Raw genomic sequence first — 14,448 nt, forward strand, 5'->3', positions numbered from 1 at the left:
GAAATTTATAGCCAAGGAGCAGAGTGAGTGGGGAATCAATGAACAGAAAATTAACTTAGAGGAAACATCAAGACATCATCAGGGTAGATGGGAAATTAACAAGAAACATCAGGGGTTAAGGGAGATTCAGGCTAAACCAGCCTGACAGGATTCTTGCTGAAGGCAGGCCAGGGTTCTCAGACATCTCCTGGGGCTTGGGGAGGATGAGGAATCTAATCAGATAACAAGGATGGTCAGATGTGGAGGACGGGGAGGGGTTCTTGCTAAATTGACTTAGCAGGTTTCTTTCTAAAACTGGACTTCATAGAACTACCATTTAATCCAGCAATCCCACTCCTGGGTATCAGCTCAGAGGAAAAGAAATCATTACATCAAAAAGATACCTGCACCTGTATGTTTATCATAGCACTATTCACAATAGCAAAGATATAGAATCAACCTAAGTGTCCACCAACAGATGATTGAAGAAAATGTGGCATATGTACAAAATAGAATACTGTGGTCTCATAAAGGAACGAAGTCGTGTCTTCCCCAACGACATGGATGAAACTGGAGGCCATTATCTTAAGTGAAACAAGGCAGTCATGGAAAGACAAATGCCACATGCTCTCACTTCTGAGTAGGCACAGAGTGTGGAAAAATAGATGATGGAGACTCAAAAGAGTGAGGGAGTGGGAGAGGAGTGGATGGTGAGAAATTATTGTAACAAGAAATTACTTAATGAGTACAATCTATGTTATTTGGGTGTTGGAGACCCTAAAAACCCTGACTTTACACACAACCTATGAATGTAACAAAATTACACTTGCACCCCATTAATTTTTACAAAATAAAGAAAAAAATTAAAACGAAACTGGATTTTACAAGGAAGTGCACAGATAGGTCTGGGAGAAGGTTCAGGAGCCTGACTGGAGTTTGGTCAAGAGAAGAATTCTTGTCACCTCCCTTCAGTGGCTCTCGCCATCCCAGCCCTGTCTTAGGCCGAGGCATTGGGAGCCAGTGGGCATTAGGAATGTACAGCAATAATAGGTGGTATATTGAGGGTTTAGATGAATAAAGCTGAAGGGACCTTCTTTAGGATGGATAGCTGTGGGTGGGTCCAAAAGCCTTTCATAGCTCATCCTTTGCCCCACGGACAGTGTCCTCCACCATCAGTTCATGTATTATTTATACCTCACCTCCTCCTCCAAAAAGTCCTGGAGGAGCTAGATTGTGCCATTGCTCTCCAGCGTGGGTGACAGAGCGACTCACTCTCTCTCTCAAAAAAAAAAAAAGTACTGGAGGCATCCTACATGAAAAGACATTCACAGACCACAGAGCCATAAAATGAAGGATAAAAGGGCAAGCCAACTGCAGGCTCAGCTTCCGGTCTCCGCAGCTTCTTAACTGTCTGGCAAATGGCCACGGGAATCATCTTGCTCCAGAGTTGCTTTAATCCTAACACTTCCGCCATCACCACTGTGCAGCAGCACTTATGGGAAGCCATTGTTTTGGACCAAGTTCCTGCACTAGGCCCCAGGAGACAAGACCAAACCAGAATGGGGTTACTCATGGTAAGTGTCACATAATCAAACTGAAACTGCAAGGAAACAGATCCCAAAACAGCGCAGGTTTTCCTGAAAACAGGAGCTTCCAGTCTACCTGAGTGAGAATAATAAGCAAATCCTCTCTCCGCTTTAACCCTTACCAAGAAAAGTAACCTGATGTTAGCCAATCTACTTTTTTTTGATTGCTCTGTTTCTGTGTTCCCACCTCACCGAACCCACTGTTTTGCTACTGCCTGCTGGGACTCATTCTGTTTGTAGAATGGAGGCTGCTCTATTCATGAATCATGAATAAAATCCAATTCAATTAATAACTAAATTTGTTGCAATTTTCTCTTTTGATGCCACCCAACACAAAAGGCTTCGTGATGGGTTTTAAACTCTCTATGTACGGGCTCCCCCTTCGCCACTACACTGTCATCTCTCTGCAAGGCCACCATTCCCTGCCCCAGACAGATCCAGTTATGCCCTACCCTCAGCCACTGACCTTTTAAGCACTCAATCCACCAGTGAGGTCTTGTTTTTCTCTCCAACTCTTTCAGTCAATTCTTTCCCAGATTGATATTTTGTGAAGCTATCACAGGATAGTTTCTCTGGAAACAGACTCTAAAATGCAAACTGCTGAGATGCAACTGTTGAGATACAAAACATTTCCTGGGGTCCACCCCGGAAGGAAGACGGGGAAGGAAGCAGGCCTGTGCCAGATGGAGATGGCATTTGTGGAGTAGGCTTGGTGAGCCTCGGTCAGCCTGCCGGAGAGCTCCGGGGTGAATGTGGCCTCTCAGAGGTGTGCTGCCTGGAGTTGACTGGGCTTTCTTACCCTCACCTTGCCTCAGATACAGGTTATCCCGAGAAGGGCATCACTAGAAAGGACTCTGCAGCTGAGGCACATCCTGAAGGAGCTGGCAGCTGGGGGCCACCTCACAGCTGGGCAGCAAGTCCTTCTTTGAAAAGGGGATCTGGGTAGTGCATTTCTGTGTTCACTGCCCAGGCTAATCCTATCGGAATCCAGCAGTCCAGGGTCTCCAACAGTCATGTGGGTGGAGGAGTGTGCCGTTTGCCCGTGATGAATGGCCTTGTCCATCACACCCCTCATCTTGGACATCATGCTGCATTTGCTATCATTGATCCTGGTGGTCTCATCTGGCTGGTTCCCTAGAACAGAGCTGCCCACTCAGATACCCAGAAAGATGCAGGCCAAGATATCTATCTCTTAAGTCCCCAGAGCAAGCAGAAGGATTCTGGACCAGTTGCCTCCCCAGTGTGTCCTATTGTGCAGAATAAATGTCATTTGCAACCCTTCAGGGTGCACTGCTATAGAGCCACCTCTTCCTGGCCCTTCATTCAGTCACTGGCCATATATTTACTGGACATCTATTATGCACCAGGCTCCAAGCTAACCATCGGAGATACAGTGGGGAACGGATTTTTAAAAGGTCACTATCATTGAGACACTTACACCTAGTGGAAGAGAAAAATTGAACAAGTATGCACAGAAATGGATGCATAATTAGCCACAGTGATAAGTGCTGTAGGAGATAGTAACACGGTGGGGACAGGGGAGGAGGGATGGGGATAGATAAGGCCAGAAAGACAGGCAGGCATGGAACGGAGTTGACATCGTATTCTAAGCACACCAGAAAGCCACTGGGAGATTTTAAGCAAAGGAAATCCTGATTTGATTTATATTTTTACAAGAACACTCTTTGCAGTAAATGACTAGCAGGGCAGTGGCAGGGGTCTCAGGAAAGCCGGTAAGTCAGTCTAGAGATGTCGTGCTCACCATGGGGAACCACAGTGGGCCACAGAGCAGAAGGGCGGGGCGGGGGGGCGGGCAGTGGAAGGATTCAAAATCTATTTTCGAAAAAGAATGATACTGCCCCCTCCTGCCTTTAAGGAGCTTACACTGTTGGAAGGACAAACGTGCAAACAATTTAATATAGCAAAATAGTTACTTTAGTAAAAAATATAGAAGACATGGATGGAGCAGAAAAGGGAGCCTGGAAGCCTTCCAGGAGGCGTCAAGATGCTCAGTGTTAAAACATATGTAGCATTTGCCTAGTGAGCTGACGGTGGATGGTGCTGCGGGCAGGGTTGACAGTGCATTTGGCAGCCATGAGGATGTGCCCCACAGACTTCTGGCCACAGGGGTCTTAACTGACCAGAAGCCCCAGCTGCTGTGTCCATCCCACTCAATGGGCACCCCTTCCATCGTGTTGGTCACTCTGTTTGTTGTGACTCCTTTCTCTCCAGATTTCCAGCTCCTGGAAGACAGTCTCTGTCTTATATTTTGTGGCAATAAATACTTAATGAAAAATAAAAAGCTTCTCTAGTGATAGCACCACCAAACAATGATTACTTTCCAACCCTACCCATTGACTTCATATTGTGCAGCAAGCAATTCTGAAGGCCTGGCCTTCAGGTGTGGTCTCCCCACCCAGCGTGTTGAGGGTAAGCCTCCATTTCCTCTTCTTGTGCCTTTTTCACTGGTCACTATGTACTGGTCTGCATACTTGAGAGCTCTCCAAAGACTACTGAATAAGTGAACAAAAATGGGTTTAAATCAATATGCAATTGCTATTACTGGCTAATAGGATTTTATTCTTTTCCTGGATACAGGATGATGAAGTGACATTGGCTCCTGTGGAAGGAGTTCACTGCCTACGATTTCCCCAGCATGTCTGCTGAAAACAGTCAGTCACCAGGAGCATCACCTCCTCGCCCTCCCCTATCTCCCCAGTGTTCCACACAGACTTTATCTTCAGAAAACGAGGATACTGAAGTAGAACTAGATGAGGAAAGTCTACAGGATGAATCTTCATTTTCTACAGAGGGAGAGTCTCTGGAGGATGAAGAGGATCTGGAGGAGGAAGAGGATCTTGAGGAGGAAGATTATTTGGGGAAGGAAGAAGAGTATCTGGGGAAGGAAGACTATCTGGAGGAGGAACAGGATCTGGAGGAGAAAGACTATCTGGGGAAAGAAGAGTATCCAGAAGAGGAAGAGGCTCTGGAGAAGGAAGAGGTTCTGGAGAAGGAAGAGAATCTGGAGGAGAAAGAGGCTCTAGAGGAAAAAGAGAATCTGAATGGAAAAGAAATTTTGTATAAAAAGTACCTGAAAGAAGGTAAATATCTGGAGGAGGGAGAGCATCTCTGGGAGGAAAAGTATCTGAATGGGAAAGAGGGTCTGGATGAGAAAGAGTATCTGGAAGGGGATGAGTATCTGGAGGAGGGCCTCCCAAAGGATGGTAGCTCTAGTTTACTACGATGCCCAGGAAAAAAGCACAAACCTGAGAAAGATCCAGAGCGAAAATTGGCAACCCTAAACATGGTGCTGTCAGGTAGGAAGATGCATTTACTGACCAAGTTCTGCTCACAACTGTAATACAATAGCCTTGCCCTAAAGCACTGCACCAGCAAAGCAGGCAGGAGGGCTTCAGAAACATAAAGCACCTGTTTGTAATAAGGGTTATTGTTTGTATCTTTCCTTTTTCATGTTACGTAAGTAATACATGTTCATTGCAGATGTTTTAGAAACTATATATAAGTAGGCCAGGCATAGTGGCTCACACCTGCAATTCCAGCAGTTTGGGAGGCCAAGGCAGGAGGATAGCGTGAAGCCAGAAGTTTGAGACCAGCCTGGGCAACATGCCAACACCTCGTCTCTATAAAAAATTTTAAAATTGAGTCAGGTGTGGTGGCGCATGCCTGTGGTCCCAGCTACCGAGGAGGCTGGGATGGGAGGATCACTTGAGCCCAGGATTTTGAGTAGCCTGGGTGACAGAATGCTCATCTATTAAAAAAAAAGAGAGAAGAAAGAAAGAAACTATATATAAGCAAAAAGAAGAAAGCAAAAATCACCACCACTTGACTATCAGAGATGATAATCACTTTCTACACTTTTGATGTCTTCCCCAGATGTATATTTTATATATATATATACACACACATGCATATATTCATATACACATATAGATACACATACACACACATCCCTTTTATAAAAGGATCATGCTTTATATGTCTGTAGCCTGCTTTCAAAGATATACTTATATATTTATATGATTATAATTAAACATGTATACTGATATATCATTTAATACTGTACATGTTTAATGTTAAGCTTTCAAAAAAATTTTTAATGACTTCATTACATTGCGTTGTATTGAGAAGCTATAATATTTTTCATCCATCTCTTAGCATTGACCATTTATTACTTCCAATTTCTTGTTACTTTTTTAAAATGCCATTCGGTGAACTGTTTTATCAGAGATCTCTACTTCCTGGAATCCATGCCTACATTCTGTTGCTAGGTCAACAGACACTGATATGCACCTCAGGATACCCACTCTGCCCCCTTAAAGGAATCATTTCAGTCTGTGGTTAAGTATTTGACTTTGGAGTGATTTTTCTCATCCAAGGGCTAATGTTTTTCCAACACTGTTCCAGCAACTGGCAGCACTTCCTCATGTTGGGTTTTACGATTCGGCAGCAGCCTCCTTGTGCTGTTTGCTAGCAGTGACTCATGCATTCGCTCATATGGCCCTGTGGTGTCCTCTCTTGTTGTCACGACAGCACCGCCATTTTCAACTAGCACAGAAAGGTAAAGGTTCAGGTCACCCACATCATCTTCATGTTGGCTTTTAAGTAGAACTAGACTATTTTCCTGGATCCAGTTCTGCTACCAACTGCAAGTATCCTACACAGTCTGCATTTTTAAATTCCTAAAAATCTGATTACACACAACCTACATCCTAAAAGCTGGGTATTCTCTGCAACCACTCAGGCATTTTACCTTTACGTCCCTCTTCATCAAATCAGATGTACCATCCTTGATTCCTACTCCTCTCCTGGAAATTTAGTTGTTGCATTGAAGAGATGATTCCGCGATTGCTGGGAAACTCTCTTTTCTGTGTGCCTCTACCATTAAGCTCCCTCTTGGAATCCTAATATCCCTGCTGTTCGAGTATCAAATGTAATTCTAATACTGAAAAATAGCATTCGGGGCTTTTTCTCTTGCACAGTATGAATCAAGCATTCTTAACATGTCCCCTCTATGTGCTGGATCTTTGTAAATATAGTACCCACCAGAGTAGGATAAATACAATGCTGTCAAGGGAATGGAACTGTGTATAAAGCAAACACTTTGAAAATAAATGTCTTGCTAACAAAAATTGGAGAGGCACTGAAGAAACACTAGGGAGATGCTGAAATCAATGCCTTTCAAAACTCATGGAAGAATATCTTGGTCTATGAAATTCTAGGATTTCAAGTCAGATTGTACAAAACAGGTTAAGAAAAAATTTCTTAATGTTTCTAAAAATATATCAATATTTTTATGTATAATATTCTGCTAATACCCTTAAGATATAACTTTGTTTACCCCTGTATTGAACCTCAGTGAGTAGCAAGAGTGCCTTCCTGACCTATAGCAGATGCTCAGTACATGTAAATTGAATCAAGTGATCATATATTCACTTCCTAAAGCCAGTCACACCCATACATACATAGGTACACACGCATTTATTTAAAGTTTATCCGTTAATTGGCATCTATAAAATGAGCCCTAGATATGACAAATGGGCTTATCTCTCATGCTGATGCATTAACTACTAGAGGTTGGTAGTGAAAAACTACATTGAGAAGAAATCTGAGGCCTTGTCTGGGCTCAGCAGCAAAGAGTGCTATGATCAACTAGTCATGTCTGCCACAGGAGCAGACAGGGAAGCGGGTGCCTGAGTGCCATTTCTTTGTCTACTTAACAGCAGATGGGAGTCTGTCACAAGAGCACATTTTCCTTTCTCTCAGGAGCTTGACTACCTCCGTTTGAACGCCAGCTCTCTCCCTCTCACTAGCTGCATGAGCTTGGGCAAGTGACTTAACCTCTCCATGTCTTAGTTGTCTTTATTGTAAATAGGAACAGCACGAGATCTACCTCATAGGATATGTAGGAAAATTAAAGGTTAAATTAGGTAAACGATTAAGCGATATGCCAAGCACATAGCATTTAAGGCCTAACGAAGTGTTAGCCATTATAAGTATCATTATATTACATGATGTATTATTATTCCCTTGCCATTGACTTGTGCCTGGCCACACACACCCCTGGCCACATTACCTGCTTTGTGAAACGGACATAACCAAAAGACAAAAATGCAATGAACCAGGCTATGGGAGGGATCTGTACCCTCCATTCAGCCACCCTACAGGCCAGTCAACTTCAGGGACTCCCATAGCTCTGGACAAATCTGGTTACATCAGACTAACAACCCCCACCCACCTCTCTTCCGTAAAGGGTTGATTCTCCCCAGAGTTTATGGGGAAATCCAGTAAAATTAGGTGAGCAACTTGAATATAAATACGGCATCAATTGTCAGTGAATAATTAGTTAGTTGCATCTGACTGGCCTGCTATGGGAGTTCAGATTTTGGACGTATAACATGAGTGTGAGTGCTGTGGTGTCCAACTCAAAAAACCCAGCACGTGGTGGGGCCTAGATTTGGGGATGTCTAGGTCTCAGTTTTCCCATGTTTCAAAACACCTTTCTCACAATGGGTTGCAACATATCTGAAACTGCTTTGAAAGTTCCCCTGGACCATACAACTGTAAGGTATAAAATACTCTTCTAATCTTACAACAAGAAAGGTGCTAGAAGGGCCTACAGGCTACATTGCTCTCCTGCTGCAATAGAACCTACTGTAGAGTGAAACCACCCGATAATGAGACCTCCTTTTAGTATTTTTTTTAAGACATTCCTAATAATAATTCTGCCCTATGGCTGTAGATATGTCCCAGTACATTGATTCATCATGTTTTTGCCTTTTTTTTTTTTTTTTTTTTTTTTTAGGCAGAGTCTTGCTCTCTCAGTCTGTCACCCATGCTGGAGTGCAGTGGCACAATCTCAGCTCACTGCAACCTCCACCTCCCAGGTTCAACCGATTCTCCTGCCTCAGCCTCCTGAGTAGCTGCGATTATAGGCACCTGCCACCATGCCTGGCTAATTTTTGTATTTTTAGTAGAGATGGAGTTTCACCATGTTGGCCGGGCTGGTCTCTTGGCCATGCTGGTCTCGAACTCCCAACCTCATGATCTGCCCACCTTGACCTCCCAAAGTGCTGGGATTACAGGCATGAGCCACAGCGCTCAGCCTTGCCTAATCTTTTGATGCACATAATGCATTGGATTTTATTTTCTTTACCCCACTAGTTCCTCCTCAGCAGCTCGGAATGCCGTCTGACCTAAATGCTGTCATTCAGTTGCCGTTTCCAGTTGAGAGTTGGTGTCCCAACTACCATTTTCAACAGGGAACCTAGCAATTCTGGAAATTTCAGAAGACAGGTGCAAGAGATGCTAACAAGGCAGAGATGAGACATAGAGTCAGCCACTGGTGACCTTGAGTCAGCCACTGGTGGGTTGGGGGATGCTGAGCCCCAGAGCCGGTTGCTTCTGCCTCCACTGTGCTCCCAACAAACAGAATCATTTTCTACACGCGTCTTGTCCCAATTACCCTTAAGGAGCATAGTCCAATGGCAAAGGGTGCATATTGTCTATTTCACAATCTCTATCTCCTTTAATTGTCCCAACCATTCTCTCCATGCCCATTTCACAGATAAGCAACTTGGAGCTAGAGATAGAGTATGTGACTACTCCGAAGTCACAGAAAAGCATTAGAAGGGCCAGGACAGGCTCCCAGACTTTCTCTTCCCTTCCAGTAGCTTCTCTTCCTTTCCTCCTCTCCTCCTTTCACGCTTTGTTTCTGCTTTTTCATAAGTTGTGTACCTATTTTAATTTTAGAAAAGTGCCATCAAAAAAAAAAATCTCTTCTTGTTCCTTTCTTTAAAAAAATGGAAAAGTTGAAAAGTAAAAAGTAGAAAGATGTCCCCCAACCTGCAAACATTCACATGTAAGTGAAGCTAATGCGCACGTAAGTGATCGGTATTCTGTCTTTCTGCTGGCATTGTTTGCATTTTTGATAGTGATGGCCCTTGTTGTGTGGTTTGGTTTTTACTTTTTTAAACATGCTCTCTATACAAGTTAGTATTTTACGTTTGTAACCTAGTATTCTAACTTCGCCATTTGCCCATGCTGCTTAATTTTTACAGAGATCATTTTAATAGGCAAGGGATATTCCTCAATGGTGTTTTGTTGCATGGGTAAGCTATGGATAAGTGCAAGTGTTCACCTTTCCCTTCCCAATTTAAATGTTCTGGTTCTCGTTTCTCCATTGCTTCCGTTTCTCCATTGCCACTTCGTATTATTAGAATTGGTGGCGTATTTTATCCCAAGTGTACAAGAAATTCTTGATGCCATATCATTCAAGGCAAACAATCAGGTGATTACGTGACACAAGCAGGTCCTTTAAAATTAAAAATAATTCTTAAAATACATTATATCCCTGCACCTCAGTCACCTCTGCTGTACAGACGCCCTTCATCCCGGGACAGAGGCGACTTCCGGATAACCATAGAGACAAGCAAAGCAAACTCGAATTTCCAAAATCCATGATTGCCTGAAAAGTATCTGCTTGAGTTCTAATTTTACAAAATTTCAACCTAGTAATTTTTAAAGGAAACCATTAAGAGACAGTACTAAAGTAAAAATAGAAAATTTCTATGACTGGGGCCCTCTCCACCCCAACCCTAGTGTCACGTACTTAACAACACATTTTTAAATAGAAAGATGCTTTTTTGCCAATTTTTTTTTTGTTGTTCTTTCTTTCAGTAGAACCCAAGGCAAGTTATTCATCACACACCATGTTTCTTCGTGATACAAGGTAATCGTTTTCTTTTGGGATAAATCAGATGGAAACTCCAGAGTTTCAGGAGCCCTTGGAGAACCCAAGGCAGGGCACAGCATGGAGTAGGGGAGGAAGGAGTTTAGTGGGGGCTCCCAGAAGTTACAACCCTGCCTGCGTCTGCCGCTCAGTCACTGAGTGGGGTGGGTCCTAAGATCAGAGTCCTGGGTACTCAGAACCACTAGAGATGAAAGAGGCAGAGATCTTCTGAGTCTGGGGAAAGGTCTCAACCAGGAGAGACTGCAGAGGGCTCCCTAGCAGGCCTCTCAGGAGAGCAGATGAATGATTTCCCCTAAGGGATGGTGCAGTCTGTCCAGGAAGAGAATAAGCTCAGGCATATTTCCAAGGTCTGAATTCTCATTCAGTGAAAACTCATTAAAATCCTGTGGCAGGACTTGGCACACGCTAAGATGGTGGACGGAGTCTCTGTGGAATAAGTGAGCCTCTGTGGAATATGCTGGGCCTGCTACGTGCCCAGCTCTGGAAAGCCACCGCAGGGGCACACCAGCCTTGTCCTTGGCTTTGTGTCTTATACCCTACAATTTGCCCCCAAAGGATGATTTTTCTCCACTGGTGAAGTGGGTTAAAACTAGATCTAAAAAAAAAGCAGAGGGCCAGTTGGGTTATGGCAAGAAGTAGGAACGAAATCCCAGTTTTGCCATGTAGGGAACCCATAAGTTACAACTTGTGGGCACAGGGCTCCCACACGGGCCTGCCACTTCAGCTGGTGAGGCAGCCCCCACTTCAGCTCTGCACTGGCCACTCTATTCCCCACTGCACACCTCCAGGGGCGCTGCAAGGCCTCTGACAGCTAACTCTACTGCAGGCGATGCGCAGACAGGGAGTGGCTTTCCAAAGACCCCTGTTCACCCCGAGCGCTGACACTCAAAGCAAGTGAAGCAATGTGGCCAGACACAGGGAAGGGGCCCAACAGTGATGTCACCACCTTAAAGATATTGAGAACAGGGCCTTTGGAGCCAGACCGTCTGGGTTTGAAACAGCTCCTCCACCAAGCATCTACAGGGCAGCCACTTAATCTCCTTGTACCTCAGTCTCTTCATCTGTAAAATGGGGAGAGGAAGAGTTCCAGTCTCACGGGGTTTGGGTGAGAATGATATATGTATTTACTAAGAGGGAGGCTAAACAGTGGCCAGGACACAGCACGCTCTCAGTAAGTGCCGCAGATCCGTGTCACCCTCCGTTCTGCACCCCACAAACCACCGGGCAGAAAGCTTAGCATGCCTGAAACAAGAGTCAGGATTCCCGGTCAGCTTTATTCCAAACACTCGCACTTGGCCAATCCTCTGTATATTTTAGCTGAGGAGGGTTTCCAATGCGCTCCCAGGGCCCATGGAGAGCTGTGAGGATCAGAGAGGCCCTGGGGAGGCTTCCTGGTGTCCACACCAGGCTTGGGTCCCCCAGGGGCCTGATCTGGGCCTCCAAGTTCTTAGAGAGGCCCAGGATATTCTTCACGTAAGAAAGCCGAGGACCCAAACCTTCCACAGACTCCTTTAAGCAACAAGTGTTACATTCACACGTGCACGTGTGCGAGAGGCAAGAGTTGGGGAAGGATAGCAGGTACAGGAAGCGTGCCATGCGTCCCTTATAAACAGAAAGGCTATTCGCCAGCCCAGGCTGGGAGCAGCTCCCTCTCCCCCTTCCCCACTTGCTGAAGGTCCTCCAGGCCCACGCCCGGCCCTCCCCTTGCTAAAGCACTGCAGAAGCAGGCCTCAAGCGGTCCAACTCCCCAGGACCCAGGATCCAGCAGCTCCTCCCTGTGGCGTCTCCACTGCAATGGAACATGGAGCTAGCATTCAGCCTAGGAACCCGCTCTGCTTCCCGGGAGGTGAGCCCTGGCAGGAACCCCAGAAACGGTAGTGGGGAAATGTACATCATGGTAGAAATGACCAGAGAGGCTAATATTCTGAGATAACTCTCTAAGTTTGTTAGGCAGATTTGACTTTTCCAAGTCCTTTCACGAGGACTAGCATCGCCTCTGTGGGTCCCCGTGGGTACCAGGTGAGTGATATATGACAGGCATCATCTTGCTAGAAGGATAAAGAAACTGAGGCCCTGGAGAGACTCCTCACCTGGCCTTGGGGGCCTGCAGCAGGGCAAGAGTTAACACAGGCCTAAAGAACTCACTTGCATCTGCCTGTTCTTCATCCATTCGGGCACCTGACCTAGGACCCAAACATCTGGCCACTTGCCCAGGGCCCCTTCTTGATGTGTGTCCTGAGAACACAGCTGCTCTGCCCCAGCCTGCAAGACTGGCACAGACCCAAGCTCCCCTACTGGTCCCTCAGAGGCACCCACAAGATCTGCCTGTAACTCCTACAGACCCTGAAGGGAGCCTTCCCAGGGCACCCAGCTGTGAGAACAAGCAGCCTTCTGCTCCCTCCCTCCACCTCTTTGCCTGAGCCCTTACCCAGACTCCTGCCCTTACCCCACCCACTGCCCCTACACTGAATTCCCTGGTGCAGATGGGGACAGGCCAATCTTTCTTCCCCTGCAAGAGCAACAGCAAACAAGTCGCTTACCCCAAGCACCTCTGCTGTGTTGCAAGAGCCAACACGTAAGCTCAGGCGTCAAGAGCTGACACCAAACTCTATACCTTTTCTATCAACCATAGCCACCATCTATTTATATGTTGGGCATTTTCTATTTGTATGTTGGGCATTTTTCTTGTGCCCATCACTGCCAACTGGACCAGTTGACATGAAATAACACCAGAGCCAAAACACCCCAAAGACCTGTCTCATTCATTTGAATTACAGTTTCTTGCCCCTAGTTAAAAGCCAGAGACTCCTGATAAAGAAAATAGAGTGGGTTGATGTCTCAGGGTCACCCCTCTTGATCCTAAGCTGCCAGGTAGTGGGGCCTGCACCTCGCACCCAGTGCCCTGCCACCAGGCCCTTCGAAAGCCTTCTTAATGGTGGTAGTGCTTGTGGGGAGCCCACTGCAGTGACAGACATCAGTGCTTGATTTTAAACTGCTGCAGCATCTCATTCAGTATCTTTTCCACTCTGCCCAAAACAACTGTGAGGCAGGGAGAGCCACTAGAATAAGCAGGGTTGTGTGCCGGGAAGGAAGGAGAACCTTCTGGAATGTCTGTCAGTTACGATCACCTGGCCCGGTGGCCTTTGAAGGCACCCACAGATCTTCTCATGGTGTCGTGAAGCAGCAGTGGCAGTGTGTGGCTCTGCTGCCCAGAGTGACGACACACTGGCCTATTACTCATGATTCACAGGTGGCCTCTTCAAACCTCGAGATGTCCACCGTCTGGGTCTGGACGTCAACCCCCAGCGTGCCTTAGAAGGGATTCTTGACCTGGCCCTTGTCTGGAAGTTGACCTTCCTGTTCTCCCCTCCGACAGGAGCCCAGACGCTGGCCCCTCTCAGGTGACCTTCCTGCGAGTCCCGTTGCCTTTTACTGCTCCTTCTCCCATCTCCGGATCTGCCACGGCGTCTTCTGAGTCGCTACGTACACTGTACAGGAGGAGCCAGGCCAGTCAGACAGACTGGCACTATGACGGGACTGCCGGTGAGGGAGCCACGCTCTGTCAGCGGCTCTGGGGGCTGGGGAGGACAGCTCTGGCAGCATTCTGTGCATGGCCAATATTGTGACGCGTATCGTCTCTCAGGCTAATGATACCCTACTGTTTCCACTGCCCTCTGAGGTCTGGTTTTGGATAAGATGTTAACTCCTCTCCGAGCCTTGCTTCCTGCTTCCTCCCATCCCAGACCCCCCTCAGAGAAAGAGCATCAGCGAAGTGCTGAAGCAAATAGCTTCTTCCATCTTTCCGCCTCCTCCCCTGTTTTTCATTCGTCTTCCTAGTCTTGTTCTATACGAGCACAGGCACAATTTCCCTCAGGGACGCAGGCCATTTTATTCCCAGATTACACACTGGCTCCCTGGGGTGACGGGCCATATCCAGATAATCATGTGGAAAATGGAAAATGGGACATGGGCCCACCTCAGACAGTCTCAGCATGGGGTCGAAGCCAGCCCCGATTCAGAACCCACCGATACTATCCATGCAGTGAACCTTCATGCCGACAGCTAAGACACACAGGAGAGAGTCTGGCAAAATTGCATTAAGGAACTTCATTC

The 14,448-nt window shown here is 46.2% G+C and overlaps 1 protein-coding gene across 1 annotated transcript in view; it reads left to right on the plus strand.

Annotated features, from left to right (window-relative positions):
* The first annotated feature begins 4,221 nt into the window (after positions 1-4,221).
* Positions 4,222-14,448, plus strand: part of ERICH6B (glutamate rich 6B) — a 57,609-nt gene continuing 47,382 nt past the window's right edge. The window contains exons 1-3 of the mRNA XM_074387350.1: positions 4,222-4,882; positions 10,263-10,314; positions 13,712-13,878. Of these exons, the coding sequence (XP_074243451.1) occupies positions 4,222-4,882; positions 10,263-10,314; positions 13,712-13,878 (880 nt within the window). The remainder of the gene's footprint in view (positions 4,883-10,262; positions 10,315-13,711; positions 13,879-14,448) is intronic.

The sequence above is a fragment of the Saimiri boliviensis genome, chromosome 16 (assembly GCF_048565385.1).
Source record: "Saimiri boliviensis isolate mSaiBol1 chromosome 16, mSaiBol1.pri, whole genome shotgun sequence".
Lineage (NCBI taxonomy): Eukaryota > Metazoa > Chordata > Mammalia > Primates > Cebidae > Saimiri > Saimiri boliviensis.